The sequence below is a fragment of the Physeter macrocephalus genome, chromosome 6 (assembly GCF_002837175.3).
Source record: "Physeter macrocephalus isolate SW-GA chromosome 6, ASM283717v5, whole genome shotgun sequence".
NCBI lineage: Eukaryota > Metazoa > Chordata > Mammalia > Artiodactyla > Physeteridae > Physeter > Physeter macrocephalus.
The window spans coordinates 35254822-35272764 of NC_041219.1; the positions used below are offsets into that span (position 1 = coordinate 35254822).

Consider the following 17943-nt stretch of genomic DNA (forward strand, 5'->3'; position numbering starts at 1 on the left):
CCGTGTCCCCTGCATTGGCAGGCGGATTCTTAACCACTGCGCCACCAGGGAAGCCCCCTTTATTCTTATGTAATGGTCTTTTGACTCAAAGGGGTTATGACTCTGGCTCTATTAAGCTAAAAAGGAATTTACTGAGGAATCCATGTTTGTCTGGCTCCAAATTGCCAGTGTCTCCTTCTCTATCGTGTCTTCTCTGACCCTCCTATTTCTAAACTATGCTTTTCTCTTTTGAATTTCCCTGCCATGGTATCTGTCCTTTTTTATTTTGAATTTTAGTTATGTGGATATCTTATTTCCCTTACTTATATCAAGATGCCTGAATTCAGAGCCAGTGAATGAATGAACTTTCTATTCTTCACAACATCTTATACAGTGCCTTACATATAGTAGAAGCTCAAATATTTAGTGACTGAATTAATTAATTAAGCAAATTATTAGTATTTAGAACTCTCAGAATAGGAATATGGACACTTTTAAATAGTATTGTAAACAACTAGGTTCAGTTATTCAGAATAAACTTTTATTCTCTAACTGCTTTTGGGTAGCGGAGAGGTGTAAACTAATTTAAAAACTACTTTGGTTTATAAATTTTTGCTTTTTTTGGACTAGATCTCCCACACAAGTGAATAATTCATCGATGAAACCCCTAAGGGAACGTATCCATATGTCAGTGCAAGAGAAAACAATTAAGGTACAATTTAATGTACTGTCATGAAAATGATAAAAATCGGTTTACTTGTAGAAGAATAAATATATAAAGCTGAGATGGGTATTATAAACATACATTATACATGGAACAATAGGGATTAAATGGAAAATAAGTTATGACAGTTGACATACTGAAACTTTCCTTTTAATACAATCTTGGCTAATCTGTCTCTGGTTTATTCAATACCTTGGACCTAAAAGAAGGAAAGGAATAAGCACCTGCTGTGGTAAGTGTTCAATAAATATGTGTTCGGTGAATGAGGGGGAAAATAAAGAGGACGTGGTTTTCTCATTTACATTTCTAATATCTTACACTGAATCTTGAGAGTCCATATAATTTCAGTTTTGTTCCCATCTGAAGACATAATGGCAGAATATAATTGATTTTGGATTGAGACAAGGAGAACCTTTCACATTGTTCATTGACTAGAGCTATTCTTTATATTTTCACTTGGTTAGAACTGAGTATCCCAGTTCTCATTTGAAACATTTGTGCCTATAAGTAGTCAGTAACATGTTTTTAGGCACTTAAATTTTTCTTGGTCTTATTTTTCATAAAAGAAGCTTGTTTTTAACTCATTGATTTATTCAGCATACATTTATTGGGTATCTGCTATGTGCCAGACACTGTTCTACGGTTGGGAATTCATTCATTTGTTCAACAAAATTTTCATGTAAAATTTACAATTATCCTTAAATTATCAAATAATTATTCATCTTTTGATATAACTTTGAGAATTCTAATTTGTTCTTTATATTCCCATTTGGAAAGTTAGTCCCAATTAGCAAAGCCTTTAGTTATCTGTTTCTTCTACATACCCCAAATCCATTTAGTTTATTTAGATTAATAAGTCTTATCTTCCTATTGGTTATTAGTAGCTGTGTTAGTAGTTAACATCTATGGAATACATCGATTTTTATATAATTTTTCTGTGAAAAAACTTGTCAATTCTTTGTTATATTAACCTAAGTACTTGTAGTCGAGGTGTAAGATTTTTGAAAAAAACATCTATCCTTTGGACTTGATTAGAAACAGAAATGTAACAAATTCTTTAATTTTTCCCTGCTATGGCTACTGACAAACTTTAATGTTTTCATTTAAAAATCACTGGGAGATGCAAGAGGGAGGGGATATGGGGATATATGTATACATATAGCTGATTCACTTTGTTATACAGCAGAAACTAACACAACATTGTAAAGCAATTATACTCCAATAAAGATGTTAAAAAAAAATTCAAGTAATACCATTAAACAGTGAAGCAAATATCTGTAAACTACTTAGAAAATTGTCTGGAACCTAATAGAGTAACGATAAAAGTTATCTTCCTATGCTATCTTCTATATGTAATAAATTCAGGTAAAAAGTAAAAAAAAAATAAAAATAAAGATCATTGGGATATTTTGTTAAACTAAGTAAATCAAAATAATGTCTGAATAATGAGAAGGTGTTTTTAGAAACTGGTAAGAGTCAACTAATTACTGTAAAATTTATGAACAAGTTTGTAAAGTTTTGGGAGGTAGAAGAGACAGTATCTGATCCAGTCTCATTTATAGATGAGGAGATCAAAATCCTTGAGAAAGCACCTTATCCAAGATATCATAACTACCAGGAAATATTTTATGCCATTGTGCAAAGCCATGGATAAATACTAATGAGACTATAATTACATTGCTTCCGTTACTTAATAGTAGAGCTGGCTTACTCAACATAGCTCTGAAACTAAATGGCAATAGAGAAAGGAAGGAATTGGTGTTTATGGTTATATTTTATAGTACAGTACTCTTTATGAAAGCAAAGTGTGAAAATAATTGGTTTAGCCAGGTATACAGCTGAACCATGGCCAGATCGAGTACTTGCTGGAATAACAAAAAATGCTGCTAATATTTACTACTAAGTAACTATGGAAAAGTAGTTTAACAGCTTGTTACCTTATAATCCTGTTACTTTTTCTCTTTTGGCATTTAATTTTCTTTTTTATCATGGAAAGGATATATGATCTACACTTGAAAAACTGTCTTGGAAAGACAAAGGTAGATACTGTTAGAGAACTTAGAATTTTGATGTTGTAGATCATACTACAAGATTATGAAATATCCAGAGGTCATTATTATTTGGGGCAAATTAACTTTTCTTGGATTTTCATTTCCTTGTTCATAAATAGAAATAGGCAGTCCTGATCCTCAAATCCTATGAAACCACGTTGGAAAGTGTTCATTAACTCATTTGAAATGCTCAAGTTTTATTTTCTACTGTAGCTTATTTGGAAAATTGTCTATGATGGTCAAATAAATTCCCCTGGGAAGGAAATTAGAAGGTTCTTCCTGAACCTTCATGGGTTTGGTAGGAACCTTTAGAAAATGCTTTCTTCCCATTCTTACCCCAGTTTCCAAGCGATTTATACAAGTACCTTCATAACTTTTTATTATAAGATCTTTCAAGGGGACATTTACATTCTTAGGTCCCTGTAAATTAATTAGTTTTATTCCTTCCAGCTTGATTTAGCCGTATTTTGCTTTTCAGACACAACTGAAAAGTTGTATATACATATCTTCTCCTTATTCTGAGTCTAGTGTTTTCCTCCGTATTATATGTATGTCCGAATAATCATTACCGATAACTAACTTAATAACTTAAGTCAGTGGATCAGAAAAATGCTAGATCTTTAAAAGTTGGCATAGTTAGGACAGTGAAAATTAGGACATAGGTAGTTGGAAAAAATAGACTGGCACTAACTCTGGTACCTATTATAAGCAGCCAGACAGTACAATGCTCATGGTGTTGGAAAATTAGACATCCATGTTTAACCTTTAGGGTATTCCAAAACTGAGTATATCCAAATAAAATGGTGTATTGAGTCAATTAGAATTTCCTTCCCCTAATACTTAAAATGAGTACAAAATAGCAAAATCTAGCAAAAATATTCACCAAGAGCAAACAACAGAAAATAACTTAATTGGGTACAATAAACTTCAGAAACGATGGCCAAGGAAGGAAACTGAAGATTTCAGAGGGAAAAGGCACAACATGATTTAACAACTTAATCTAGCCCCAGTCTCCACATAGTGTGCTAGTGAGTTGACAAAGTCCTGAGAATTATCACTAAAATATTTCCAAAACTGAGAAGCCAACTGTGTGTTCTTTTTTTTTTTTCTTTTTAAAGAAATAGTAGAAGTGGCAACTGCATAGTTATGTGGAAAATGAACTCTGGGATTTACACATTGACACAGTGAAGGCTCTAGTGCTGCATACTGAATTGTGGAAATTTTCCAAATGATCCCCTTCCATTTGAATGAAATACAGCCTCTAAGTAGAGGGACTTTTTATAGTACATATAATACATAATAAATTCTTAGAAGAAAGTGAGGAACCAACCCAGCATTTTTTCAGATTGCCTGTCTCCTTAACTGAACGTTACTTTTGCCTCCACCGTTCTTCAGGCTACAGAAAAATGAGGGATAACAGAAAATATGCAGCCTTCAAAATGTAACTGAGGAGCAAGTAAGATGCTGCCAGATAAGGAGGAAACAGAATCAAGAAGTCACTCACAGGCTTGGAGCCTTCTGTTTGTAACTAGGATGTAGTAGATCATGGCAAAATACCATTTCTGCTACAATAACAAAATAAAAGGCAGATAAGTTGGGGAAAATGTATTTAAAAGACATAAGAAAGCTATGTAAGCAAAACAGTTTAAATAAGCTAAAAATCTGGAGAGGGTAAAGTTCTTCTGAGGTGAACAGTCTATTATCAGAATTTTCTTCCCTGGGATTATTTTTCCAATTTTGGGTATGAGCCAAGGATTGATCTTGGCCCATGTAAAGGAACTCACTGACGGAAAGAGGAACTAACAAATATTTTGGTGTCTTGAGGGGCTGGCAACAATTTGGAAACTTTGGGGCCCTGAATGCAGTTATTTTTACCTACGGCACCTATGCTGAATTTTGGAGCTGAGTGAGAGGTTAAGGAGTCTCAATCCAGTATTCTAAAATCATCTGTGGTCTTGCAGTAGCTCAGAGGACAAGGCTCCTCTTGAGGAGTGTGACCTGGCTCAGACACGTGGCTTTTGCCTTCTCAAGATATTTGCCATGTTTGGAAATGAAGTGGGTTGGGAGACCAAAGAACACAATGTAAAAACCTTTGAAAGACAGACTGAATCCCCCAGACTTTCAGGTCAGAGGTGATAGAGATCCACAAGGCTCTCAGTTGAAAGCTTGGGAGGGACATTCCCGAAGAAGAGGTTAAGAACCAGAAGTCAAATATGAGTTATGACAACTGCAACCCAGCTTTGACTCAGGTCGGTCCCTGTCGGCATTGTGGTTATCAGCCCCTCTCTGTGTCTGCCTAACAGAGACAAGGGAAACCCTTCTTGATAGAAGATTTCATCTGGAGCCTCTATAGTTCCTTTATATACTGGACATGAGAAGAGACAGGAAGACTTGTCCTTTAATCAAGAGAAAAAACTAACAATAGAGGCAGACTCACAAATGACCCAGCTACTGGAATCAGCTGACAAGGAATTAAATATTTTTTAACATTTAAAGGTAATTAAAGGAAAAGGGCAAAGTGGATGAAAAATTGGGAAATTCCAACAGAGAATCAATTTTTTTAATTTTTTTTTTTTTTTTTTTTTTTGGCAAGCTGCACAGCTTGCAGGATCTCAGTTCCCTGACCAGGGATTGAACCTGGGCCATGGCAGTTAAAGTGCTAAATCCTAACCACTAGACCACCGGGAACTCCCAAGAATCAAAAATTTTAAATCAGAGCCAAATAGACATTCCAGAACTGTAAACACATTATCTAAAATTAATAATTCCTTAGGTGAATTTATTTTAAAGATTTTTTGATTTGGACCATTTTTAAAGTCTTTATTGAATTTGTTACAATATTGCTTCTTTTTTATGGTTTTTTTTTTTTTTTTTTTTTTTGGCCCCGAGGCATGTGGGATCTTACCTTCCCAACCAGGAGTTGAACCCGCACTCTGTGCATTCAAAGGCGAAGTCTTAACCACTGGACCGTCAGGGAAGTCCTAGGTGAATTTAATAGTAGACCAGACATAGCATTAGGTAGCATAGTGGACATGAAGATAGGTCATTAGAAAAAAGTCCAAACTAAAGCAAAGAGCGAATAAAAAATAAAAAAGCAGAAGAGAAGAGTAAGGACACAGAAAACGTCTAACATATGCCTAACTAGATCCTCAGAATGAGAGGAGAAAATAGGATTGAAATAGTATTTGAAGATATAATGATCGTAATGTTTTCCAAAGCTTAATTGGTCCATCAGGTAGTAGTTAGAAGATGTGAGGAACAGATGTGTGGTTTCCTTTAATAATGTACAGTTGCATATGGTTTCCAATATTAGGGACCCAGCAAACTAAAAATGTCCCTGAGTCCTTTGAAAATCCATCTGCCTTTCATGTATGTGCCACAGGACATAGATTGTAAAGCTTCTTTCCAGAGCAGTGTTCTCCAGCAGAACTTCTGTGGAAATGTTCTGTAATTTGTGCTATCCAGTACTGTAGGTGCTAGCCATGTGTGACTATTGAGCACTTGAAATGTGGTACTGCAACTGAGGAACTCGATTTTTAATTCTATTTAATTTTAATTAATTAGCTACACATGGCCAGCATATTAAACAGTTGCATTTCTAGTGGATTAAAGATACACACAAATGCAAAAACTGAAAACCCATAATAAGTAGAGGAAATGGTGCTCTGACCATGAGAGATTAGAATAAATAGGATTTAAACAGGGAGAGAGGATGGAAGAGAGCATTTCAGGTGGAGCAAACAACCTGACGAAAAAGTATTAGATTGTCTTACCTAGTATAAAGAGGCTGTGCATTCCATAGTGAACAAAATAAATGAATAAATAATGTGGGTCAAGGTTAAGGAAGGTGTGGCTTTTGTGGTTTTAAGGAACAGTTACTTTTTGTGGGGCTTATTGTAAGGATATGTGCATGAGAACCTAAGAAAGGTGGACTATTTAAGAACTTGAAAGTAATGGTGGATATAATGGGGCTTAAGGACTTCAGCTGCATGGTTCTCTGTGCTTAAATGTGATGTAACTTTGTGTGTATACCTCTCTCTTGTTTCTGTACCAAATGGTTTTCTTACTCTGTTGAACAGAGTAGAGTTTACTCTGTACATGTTTTTCTATTGATATATCAGAGCTTTTGTCCTTAGGGTGCTTTAACTGTTCTTTACCAGTCTACTTCTCTCATTTCTGTGTGCTGTGGTTTCTTTACTCTCCATACATCTTTTTCTACCTCCAAGCTTTTGCTTACTCTTGCTTTCTGTTCCCTCATACCTTCTGTTCACATATACCTGTTAGAGTGTTATAATTTTACTTAATTAATGCACCCAGCAAACATGTATTAAATGCCTACTGGATACCAGGCTCTGTCCTAGGCACTGTAAATATATCAGCAATCAAAACAGACAAAAACCCCTGCCCTGATGGTCAAGTTGTCCCCCAATATTTGTGGGACTAGGGTGCAAGGACATAAATGGAAACCCCTGGTCTACCCCCGCAATCCTTTTAATCCTGGTTCTGTTCCATACTCTTAGACACACTCCACCCAGAAATGTATACATCCCACTCCCTATCACCCTTATCATAAACAATCAGCCCTTCCTAGAGGAAGAGGCCAGTGCTGGCCCAGTGCCTCGGCAGTTTAAGCAGGGAATTCTGGGGTGCCAGGTTCTTGGAACAGGATCTAAAAGGAGGAGTCATAGTCTCCTAGTGGGCATATCCAAGTCCCTGTGGACTTACTCCTCACCCTGTGTGATGAAGAGGGCCAGAGCAGGCCATCAGTTGGCAAACTAAGGTTTTGTTCATGGAGCTTACCTTTTAGTTGGGAGAGGCAGATAATAAACAAAACAGACAAGTGAATTATATGGTATATTAGAAGGTTATCAGTGCTATGGCGGAAAATAAAGCTGGGGAGGCGGGTAAGGAGAGTGTGTTCCTTTGTGTGTGTTTTGGTTTTAAAGGGAATGATCAGTACAGGTCTCTTTGAGAAGGTGACATTAAGTAAAGGCTTTAAGGGAATGAGCAGCATTTTTCATTAGAATGAAAATGGGATGTTTGTATTAGTCTGAACTAAAATTTGAACTTGTTTTGGCTGAAGTAATGAGGTTGGGATTTATTGCGTACCTTCTAAGTGTCAAGTGTTATACTAGGTATTTTATATCCCTCATTCCAATTAATCCTTGTTGAAATCTAGAAGGCATTATTTTCCAGACCATATACCTAGTAAGTAACAGAGCAGTGGTTGTATTCAGGTGTAAGACTTCAAAATTTATGCTGTTCCCAAAGTGTAAATGAAGGCATAGTAATTATAATAGTCATCATTTGATATACTTACAAATTCCTATGCCATTAAGAATAGCAAATCTCTGTTCTTTTGAAAATGTGATAATGTAAGAATGAAAAGGTGAATTTTAAATATTTCTTTTTAGTTATATATTTAATAGGTATGTTGAGTAATTTCCTTTTCCAAACTTGTTGATGAAATTTATAGCCTCCTCTATAATGGGGGCTTAGAAATTTCATTTTCTTATTAATACAGCTAACTGAGAGTTTCTGTGACTTTTCAATATTTTGACTCATTTGTCTTAATTTAACTGGAGTCAGGCTTTCCTATGTGAAGTACTATTTTCCTCAAACTGGGAACTTCCTAATAATTTCAATTTAAAAAGAGCTTGTGGCAAAAGGACTTTTCCAATTCTTGGCAAGTTTGAAGTTCATTGCAATTTTACTGTGGATAGAAATCTTTCCAAAGGGGGGAAATCACTCTACAAAGGAAAACTTTGAATCTTTTTCTCTCATGTGACTTGAACATAAAATGATTTTAACAGCCATGTATGAATCTGGACATTATTCTTAGTTGTTAAGTACTTCAAAAGCACTTTCAAAAGGGAATTGTTTTGCTTATTTGTGATTCCAAATCAAATACACAGAGAGATTTGGAAGATTTGCAACAGGAAGTAATCTCAATTCTATGTAGCCACTAATCTTGTGCACAAAAATTCAACTTTTATGAACAAAGGAAAAGCAATCTCTTTTAAGTTATAAATACAAGTCAATGTAGCTTGTATTGTTTTAATAACCAAAATGAAGAAGCTGATTGTAAGTTCATTTTTTGAGCTGCATTCCTAGAATCATTTTAGGGTTGGCCAGGTCCTGAGAAACCTAATTCAACAGATTTCTTACTCTATAGGAGTACTTTCTTTATGTTACTGCATTAATAACTGTATCGTATCTACATATATCTTTAGGGTTACATAGCTGTTTCATATTTTTAACTTCATTTAATCCTCACAACTCTATGAGGTAAATATTCCCATTTATATGTGGATAAGGGAGAGGTTTAGAGGTTTACCCAAGATCATCTACTTAGTAAGTGATAGGGCCAGTATTAGAAGCCAGGTCTTTTGACCGCAAATCTGATGCCTTTTCCATCACATCATCTTGTTTCTTTGTGCGGGTTTCTTAGTTGGACATCACATTGTTGGCTCCAGTCAAGTTCATGATCAGTTAAAATCTCTAGGTCTTTATTTCATATGTTGTTTTTAAGTCAGGTTCTCCTCATCCTGTACATCTGTAATTGATATTTTGAACTTAAATACAGGACTTTGTTTATCCTCATTCATTTTCATCTTATTATTTTCTACTTATGGTTCTAGCCTTCTGAGATCTTTTCAATCTTGATTCTATTATCCAATTTATTTATTATTTCTTCCAGCTGTGTGTCAACATCAAATTTTATAAGTAGAATGTCTTTGTGATTATGGAAGCCATCCTAGTAATCTCTTTAGTATACTGTGTGCCTGTCACATAGTTGGAACTTAATAAGTGGTAATTGATAAAAAAGATCTTTGTACAGGGCAGGGAAAAAAACACACATATAATCTTTTACAAAAAAGAAAAAAACCACCCTCAATATAACTACTCTCAGTTATTACTTTTGGATATAAGTATTCCAAGATTGCCATAGAACCATTGTGGTTCTCTCTTGTGTTTTGATATGTTTATAAATAATATTTTTCATGGTAAATATAGTGGTTAACTGATTTTCTTTCACATCTCAACCCATAATCAGTATTTTAAGAATCCATTGCCTTCTAACTCTAGTTTTCTGAAACTGCCCTACTGTCACTAAGGGCTAGAGAATTTCTCTATGGGGGGCCTAAGGAGAAGAAATCTAGCTGTCAGGAGGGCTTATTGAACTTATTTTGCGACTGTATTTACATAGCAAAGAAAGCTTTTTACTCAGATGTCTGTTTAAAATTAATAAAAATGCCAGCTTTCTAAAGAAAATTTTATTCACATGCAGCATGAGATTGAGAAAACATCAGTTGTCTGTATTAAATAATATAATTATTGTATTTTTATTTAGAGTGCTTTAGGAGTGGTACTGATGAAGGTTTTGTGGTGGGAGGCTCTAGTCCCCCAAGCCACCTGTAGGAGCCATCACTATCTGGATATTATGGGAGTGATCCTTGCCAGCCACTTAGCATCCATTTACTTTCATGGCCTTACCATACTCTTTATAACTCTCTGTAAGCAATAAGTTTATAATTTTCTCTAAGTAGTAACTCTGGCGAAATGAAAGAAACGTATAAAAAGATGTCAGCAGTTAGTATTGGTTTTGTAGATGGAAATAAATGTTTTTGGATAATTTACTACAGTGATGATATGATGTAATATAATATAAAGTTTATTTTATTAACAAGATTTGTTTTAATAGCTTTATTAATTGTTTTAATTCTCTACTTATGGAATTAATAAAGTCCAAAGAGGCCTAGTTAAAACCTTCAGTTATATTTTAGGGCATCTCATGGTAGAAGCTATATAATAATAGTTGCATTCATGTGGATTCATGAAGATATTGGGCTCCATTCATTATCAAGAGCCTACTGTATTTCACTTCTAAAAAAATAGTTTTTCATCTTTTACATTTTCACACTTTTTTCAATTTTGTGTATTTTTGTGCTTAAATGGAAGATAAATTCTAATTGTCTACATCTTCAAGCAAATTAAATATAATTTTTAGTCCTCTGGGAGTTAGAGGCTCTCATAGACACCATTACTCAGAAAGATATAAAATTTGTCATCCTGAGAAAACTTGCTTTTATGGAGCAGCTGGACTGGAGACTATTCTGATTTCTTCTAAAATATAGTCAGTGGATTTCACTGCTGTTATCTTTGCAAACTTCTGAGTGGGTTAATGTAGTTATTGTTCTGAATATATAGCATAGTGTATAATTACTGAATATATAATGTAAAGTCATGCTGTTTTAGACTTCATGAACTGTATCAATACATATTCTGTGAGTATTATTCAGCATAATGTAGTTATACTTTGAAGTATTAATTTTTGAATTGTTGAAGTCCTCTTTATTTAATCATGTATTTGAAATAAGCTTTGTCTATTTCTGAAAAAGATTTGAGATGATTTCTAATTATTTGGAGAAATCTCCCTATTATAACCAAATGGCATTACACAGCAGCTGCAATTGTTGAAATTTGCATTATCTGTGTAGATTACTTTTGTTCTGAAATTAAGTTCTCTCCCTAAAACAGCCACTGGTTTTATGTTTGCAGAATACATTTCCAAAAATACTTTCTTGGCATCCTTTTCAGTGCTTAAGAATTAAATTTAGCTTTCTAATTTTCTCCTATTTGTCATGTTTGAAGATAATTATGGGAGTATACGTTGAATACTCAACTATTAAATCACTTGGTCACATCTTCTTAGAATGATATAATCAAATCATATTTCTTAATTTTCTAAATATTCATGTTTTTAATTAAGAAATAATGCCTTTCATTCACCACTTTATCTTTCACTTTCTTTGTTAGTTTCCTATCTTTGTTTCTTTCACCTTCTCTTCTTTTTCTTTTTCAACCTAGCATTTCTCCCTTCCATAATTTCTCTAATTTCTTGAATTCCATATGCTATTTTTTCCTAAAAGAGTTGTACTCTGTAATTCTTTAAGACTGAAAACTTGTATTTTTCTAGGATTACATATATCATGTATATCATTATTAAATATAATAAAACCACTTTCTAAAGCCTCTCAGACATAGGAATGTGTAACAAAGGCCTTTGAAGAGTTTATAATTGATTTTCCTAAGCTTTTACAAAAATTATCAAAAACATACACAAAGCTGGTATTACTGAAAAGAACAAAAATGTTAGTTGTAGCAATGAATGAGTTTGCAAACTGAAACATCAAGGATTAAAAGTTCCCACAGATAATGAAATATTTAAGGGAAATTTTTATGATACCTCAGTGACTACAGAGTATATTTCTATCTAGATGAAAAACTAAATAAAAATAAAGGATAAATTGCATATTTTCTTCTTTCTTCCTGTTACCAGATGAAGCAAACCTTACTTAGATCTCAGTTTGCTTGTACTTACAAAGATGACTGCATGATAAGCAAGGATAAGTGGAATAATGTTAATTCAGCATCAAAGCCTTTGTGTGTTCTTCACATGGAAAAGGACCTTTCTGGTAATTGACCTTATTTGAGAAATTTAATAACAATTCAATTCTAGTGTACTAATTGGTTTTAACTTAAGTAAAACTAGATTTTTTTTTGCAATGTAAAGGTTTATATTTTTATAGACCTGAGTTTATTTAAAAAGTTATATCTAAGTACAAATATATGTATAGGAATAGGACTCAGTTTGATTTAACTAAATGTATTTAAGAAATAACTCATAGCATTTAAGGATTAAGTGTTATGCATTCAGACAAAGCAAATTTATTGTTTGTAGGGATGAAAAGTGATATGGTAAAATGAAAAGAAATGTGATAGTAATATAGCTGTATTTGTTCATCATGTAATTTATATCATTATTTGATTGTAAATCTTAAGTTTTAAAATATTCTTTAGCCATTTAAAAAGTTTTTTGTAAAATTCTCATGTGTAATAATTTTAAGTATTATATAATTTCTTTCCTCTTTTCATCTTGCATAACAGTAGGTGTAAATTCATCTGTTGGAAGACCAACAATTGGAACAAGTTCTGGAAATGTTCATCTGGACAAAAGTAAAAATGAAAAAGTGGCAAGAAAATCAATTAGTCTGACAGGAAATAAAGGCTCAAAAAGGAAACAGGTGGATTTGGATGATGAAAATATTCTCTGTGATAATGGAAACGAACCACCTCAACACAAAAATGTTAAGATACCTAAGGCATCAAAAGATTTGCAGAGTAAATTAGATGGCAAACTAGTTAGAGCTGCAAAAAGCAACAAATGTACCGCCAAGGACAAATTGATTACTGGCCAGACAAAGTTAACTCAGTTTTTTAGACTATGAATTTGTCTTTTATGTTCTTTAGATTTATGTGTATATAAAACCATTCACCAAAGGCATCTACTTAATTTTTTAAGAGATCAAGGTGTAAATTATGGTGCTTTATTATTTTGGTCTGAAGTGTATGTAAGGTTAGCATGTTAAGCATTGTTTAAAAAATACTAGTAAGTCATAATTATGCAGAATATTCACAAAGTTTAATGCACAGGTAAAGCATATCATTTAGGTATATCTTAATACTACTTTCTTTGAAAACAGACATTTAAAATAATACAAGTCATAGTAACATTAAGGGCTTTTTTCCCCACAGGCAATTAAATGATTTTGTTTTCTTCTGAAATGATGATGTGGACCAGCAGGTATCAGACTTGCCAGCAAGGTCGATAGACTCTTCCCAGCATACACCTGAGCACTGAAGGAAAAAAAAGCTTAAATTGTTTAAAGGACTAGTATCACACAAAATTGATTAGAAATGAAAGAATGGATCTAGTATAGCTAATTCTGAGTAAGTCAAAATTATAGTAACTAATAACTAATTATAGTAACTAATTATAGTAACTAATTAAATACTTTTTAATTTCACATCTTTTGCAGGGGTCACTTAATATCAAGTAAATTTAACCATGGTCTTGTTTGATTTTGTCATGATTGGACCCAAATTCAATTAAACTCAGAGTTCTATTTTATGGTATTAAGATATAAGAATTGAATTTTAAAAAGACTACTCACTGTCAAAATCTCTCCTTCCTATAGGAAATTTAGCTGAGTTTTCTTCGTCCGCAATTTCTCTCTTTTCTTGTATTGATTCAGTATTTTGAACTTCATTCTCAGCTGGAAGAGCTACAGATCCTTTTAGTGCAAGATAAGGTTTTATAGCCAGGTTCAGTGGCAGACCATGATTTAAGAAATTGTGTTTGGAACCTGCATTCTGTAAAGAAAAGATTGATTTGTGTTTTAGCTGTCTTATTGGGAATAGAACTATGATACAATTGTGTAATATTCTTATTGATCAAAGATGCTCTACACTGTTTTGACTCTAAAAAATATTTTAGATACAAGGTTTTCAGGGAATAAGAACCTTTTGAATAAGAGATGTTTTCCAGAATGGAAGAACAACCTGGTATGTAGGAAATTTGATCAGTTGTCCTAATGCATGTTATGACTTTTTTCACATACTTTTGCTTATAAAAGTATCGATTTTACTTCCAAAGGATTCATAAAAATCATTCAAATTTCCATTGAAATAAAGGATAAGTCACATTGCCACTTACCTTTGAATTTTTGTTTTCCTCATCATTCATGAAATCGCTCTCATCATTTTTATATTCCTCCAGGGAAGGAACAACAATTGATTTTTCTTCAGTATCTTCCTTCTGAAAGCCTTTCGCCAGCCTCAGCGTTTTAAATACCATGTCATCTTCTAAATTTCTTATTGACTTGGAGGCTGAAGGCGAAACACCTTGAGAAAGCAAGGAAAAAGTTAGTATTAATATGTAGGAAGAGAAACTCATTTTTGCCATTCTTAGTTTGATGTTTGCATGGAGTCAAACAAGGATGTGTAAAATGAAGTAAAATTTCTCAACCTGCTTTGTAAATGATTCCTACCTTTATATATTTTCCAGCTTGAATAGAAAGCACTTGAAAGACTTAGACTTTCATCATTTTAAAAATGACTCATTAGATAGAAGCTAACTTTTTGTATAGCTGCTAATACTTACACTGTTTGGGTTTTAGTGGCATATTGTTTATTTTGAGTGTAAATTTTCTCAGAATCTGATTAAGATCCTTGGTAGAAAGCTTCTGTTGAGGAGATTATAGTCTCTTGAAAATGGGTTGTTATTAAGGAAGACCACAGGACATCAGGCTCTCCATATTCTTGTTTATTCATATTGTTCCCTTCTGTTTATTTTCTGATTAAGTAAAATATTAAAACTAAAGTTATTTCTTTCACTCAGGATAATAAGGGCCAAAGTTTAAATACATTTAATCCTGATTAAGTTGAAATAATCTTCAGAAAGAATTTTTTCCCATAAATGCTTGGAATAGTCTTTGGTGTTTAAAGTATATATGCCTGTCAGTATGAACAAAAAGTCATTCATGTTATATCTAAAATTGACCTGTCAGGTGTGTTTTATCTCTATATTTACAAAAAGGTATTACTGATATTTATTAATGCGTTTAGCAATTATGAATAAGAAGTCCATGAAGAGAATATTTATGTGCTCCATAAATGTTAATTTTGGATAATGAGTATGTTGTATGATTTTTAATTAAACATTTCAGAGTTAATTTGTAATGTTGACCCCGTAGAGTAAGAGAATACGTTCTTGTATATGTCTTCTGGTATATATGTGCAATAGTTTTTCTAGGGTATATTTCTGGTTATGGAATTGCTGGGTCTTGGAGTATGTACATTTCAGCTTCATTAATGCCAAAATGGTTACAGAGTAGTAGTAACCAATTTAAACTCCCACCTGCAGGGTATGAGAGTTCTTACTGCTCTAACTAGTTCTTACTAGTTAACACTTGGGTATCTTATTGTGCTTTTAATGTTTATTTCTCTAATTACCAAAGACGTTGGATGCCTTTTCATATGCTTAAGTAAAATGCCTTTTAAAGAAAAATTTGTTTATTTCTCTATCAGATTGTTTGGGTTTTTCTTGTTGATTCATGGGAGTTCTTTATGTATGCTGGATATTAATTCTTTGTTAGTTGTATATGTTTAAAATATTGTATTTTTCTCACATTTCTTATCTTTTGAACCGCTTCATGGTGTCTTCTGGTGAACTAAACTCCTTAATTTTAATGTTTAAATTTTTTTTTTTTTTTGCTTTTTATGGTTAGTATTTATGTTATTTGGAAATCCTTCCAAACCCTGAGATCATTAACATACTTCTATATATTCTAAAAGTTTAAGTGTTTTGACTTTCACATTTAAATTTTTAATTCATCTAGAATCTTGTGTGTGAGAAAGAAATTTTAACTTTTTCCAAATGTCCTTATATATATATATATTTTTTAACATCTTTATTGGAGGATAGTTGCTTTACAGTGGTGTGTTAGTTTCTGCTTCATAACAAAGTGAATCAGTTATACATATACATATATCCCCATATCTCTTCCCACTTGTGTCTCCCTCCCTCCCACACTCCCTATCCCACCCCTCTAGGTGGTCACAAACCACCGAGCTGATCTCCCTGTGCTATGCGGCTGCTTCCCACTAGCTATTTTACATTTGGTAGTGTATATATGTCCATGCCACTCTCTCACTTTGTCCCAGCTTACCCTTCCCCCTCCCCGTGTCCTCAAGTCCATTCTCTAGTAGGTCTGTGTCTTTATTCCCGTCTTGCCCCTAGGTTCTTCATGATATATGTTTTTTTATGTCCTTATATATTTCTTGAATAATTCATCTTGTCTCCACTAATCTGCAGTGCCATCTCTGCAGTATATTAGGTTTCTATACATGTGTAGGTCTCTTTCTGAACTCTCTATTCCACTGCCAAATCTACAGTATTATTATTACAACTTTAAAATAACTTGATATCTGGTTAAGTCAAGTTTCTCAGCCCCCCTACTCAGTCACCCGTTTTTCTTCTATAGCAGTTCCTTGGCTATTTTTGACCATTTCTTTTCCATGTAAATCGGCTGTGTTGCGTCTTCGTTGCTGTACATGGGCACTCAGTAGTTGCGGTGAGCAGGGGCTACTCCTCGTTGAAGTGCGCGGGCTTCTCATTGCAGTGGCTTCTCTTGTTGCGGAGCACGGGCTCTAGGCATGAGGGCTTCAGTAGTTGTGGCACGTGGGCTCAGTAGTTGTGGCACGTGGGCTCAGTAGTTGTGGCCTGTGGGTTCTAGAGCGCAGGCTTAGTGGTTGTGGTGTACAGGCTTAGTTGCTCCACAGCATGTGGGATTTTCCCAGACCAGGGATCGATCCCATGTCCCCTGCATTGGTAGGCGGATTCTTAGCCAGTGTGCCACCAGGGAAGTCCCCCATATAAATCTTAAAATCAGTTTTTCAAGTTTTGTGAGAAATCTTGATGGGATTTTGAAGGGAATTGCATCTGTTCTATAGATTAATTTTGGAGGGGAATTAAAACTTTTTTTTTTTTTTTTTTAGAATCTTCACTTTTTTTTTAAACATCTTTATTGGAGTATAATTGCTTAACAATGTTGTGCTAGTTTCTGCTGTATAACAAAGTGAATCAGCTATATGTATACATATATCCCCATGTCCCCTCCCTCTTGCGTCTCCCTCCCATCCTCCATATCCCACCGCTCTAGGTGGTCACAAAGCAATGAGTTGTTCTCCCTGTGCTATGCGGCTACTTCCCACTAGCTATCTATTTTACGTTTGGTAGTATATATATGTCCATGCCACTCTCTCACTTCATCCCAGCTTACCTTTCCCTCTCCCCATGTCCTCAAGTCCATTCACTAGTAGGTTTTTCTGCACACCCTCTCCAGCATTTATTGCTTATAGATTTTTTGATTATGGCCATTCTGATCAGTGTGAGGTGATACCTCATTGTAGTTTTGATTTGCATTTCTCTAATGATTAGTGATGTTGAGCATCCTTTCATGTGTTTGTTGGAAATCTGTATATCTTCTTCGGAAAAATGTATTTAAGTCTTCTGCCCATTTTTGGATTGGGTTGTTTGTTTTTTTGATATTGAGCTGCATGAGCTGTTTGTATATTTTGGAGATTAATCAATCCTTTGTCAGTTGCTTCGTTTGCAAATATTTTCTCCCATTCTGAGGGTTATCTTTTCGTCTTGTTTATGGTTTCCTTTGCAGTGCAAAAGCTTTTACGTTTCATTAGGTCCCATTTGTTTATTTTTGTTTTTATTTCCATTTCTCTAGGAGGTGGGTCAAAAAGGATCTTGCTGTGATTTATGTCATAGAG

The 17943-nt window shown here is 34.0% G+C and overlaps 2 protein-coding genes across 6 annotated transcripts in view; one reads left to right on the forward strand and one right to left on the reverse strand.

The window, feature by feature from the left end:
- The window catches only part of PARPBP (PARP1 binding protein), an 89131-nt gene extending 75394 nt beyond the window's left edge, over nt 1–13737 (forward strand). For 2 of the 5 annotated variants that reach the window (XM_024127327.3, XM_024127329.3), the window contains 3 exons: nt 610–691; nt 12098–12233; nt 12706–13730. In XM_024127327.3, coding sequence (XP_023983095.1) covers nt 610–691; nt 12098–12233; nt 12706–13046 — 559 coding nt within the window. In that variant the 3' untranslated portion in view covers nt 13047–13730. Of the gene's footprint in view, nt 1–609; nt 692–12097; nt 12234–12705 lie in introns of all 5 variants that reach the window. The other 3 variants (XM_055085265.1, XM_024127328.3, XM_028490501.2) reach the window with 3 other exon arrangements.
- A 14-nt stretch (nt 13738–13751) lies between these two features.
- Nucleotides 13752–17442, reverse strand: PMCH (pro-melanin concentrating hormone). Its single transcript, XM_007130799.3, has 2 exons — nt 14315–17442; nt 13752–13971 (listed from the first exon to the last, which is right to left on the reverse strand). Exons 1-2 carry the CDS (start codon nt 14561–14563, stop codon nt 13765–13767), a joined length of 456 nt encoding a protein of 151 aa, XP_007130861.2. The 5' UTR covers nt 14564–17442; the 3' UTR covers nt 13752–13764.
- Between the last annotated feature and the right edge of the window lie 501 nt (nt 17443–17943).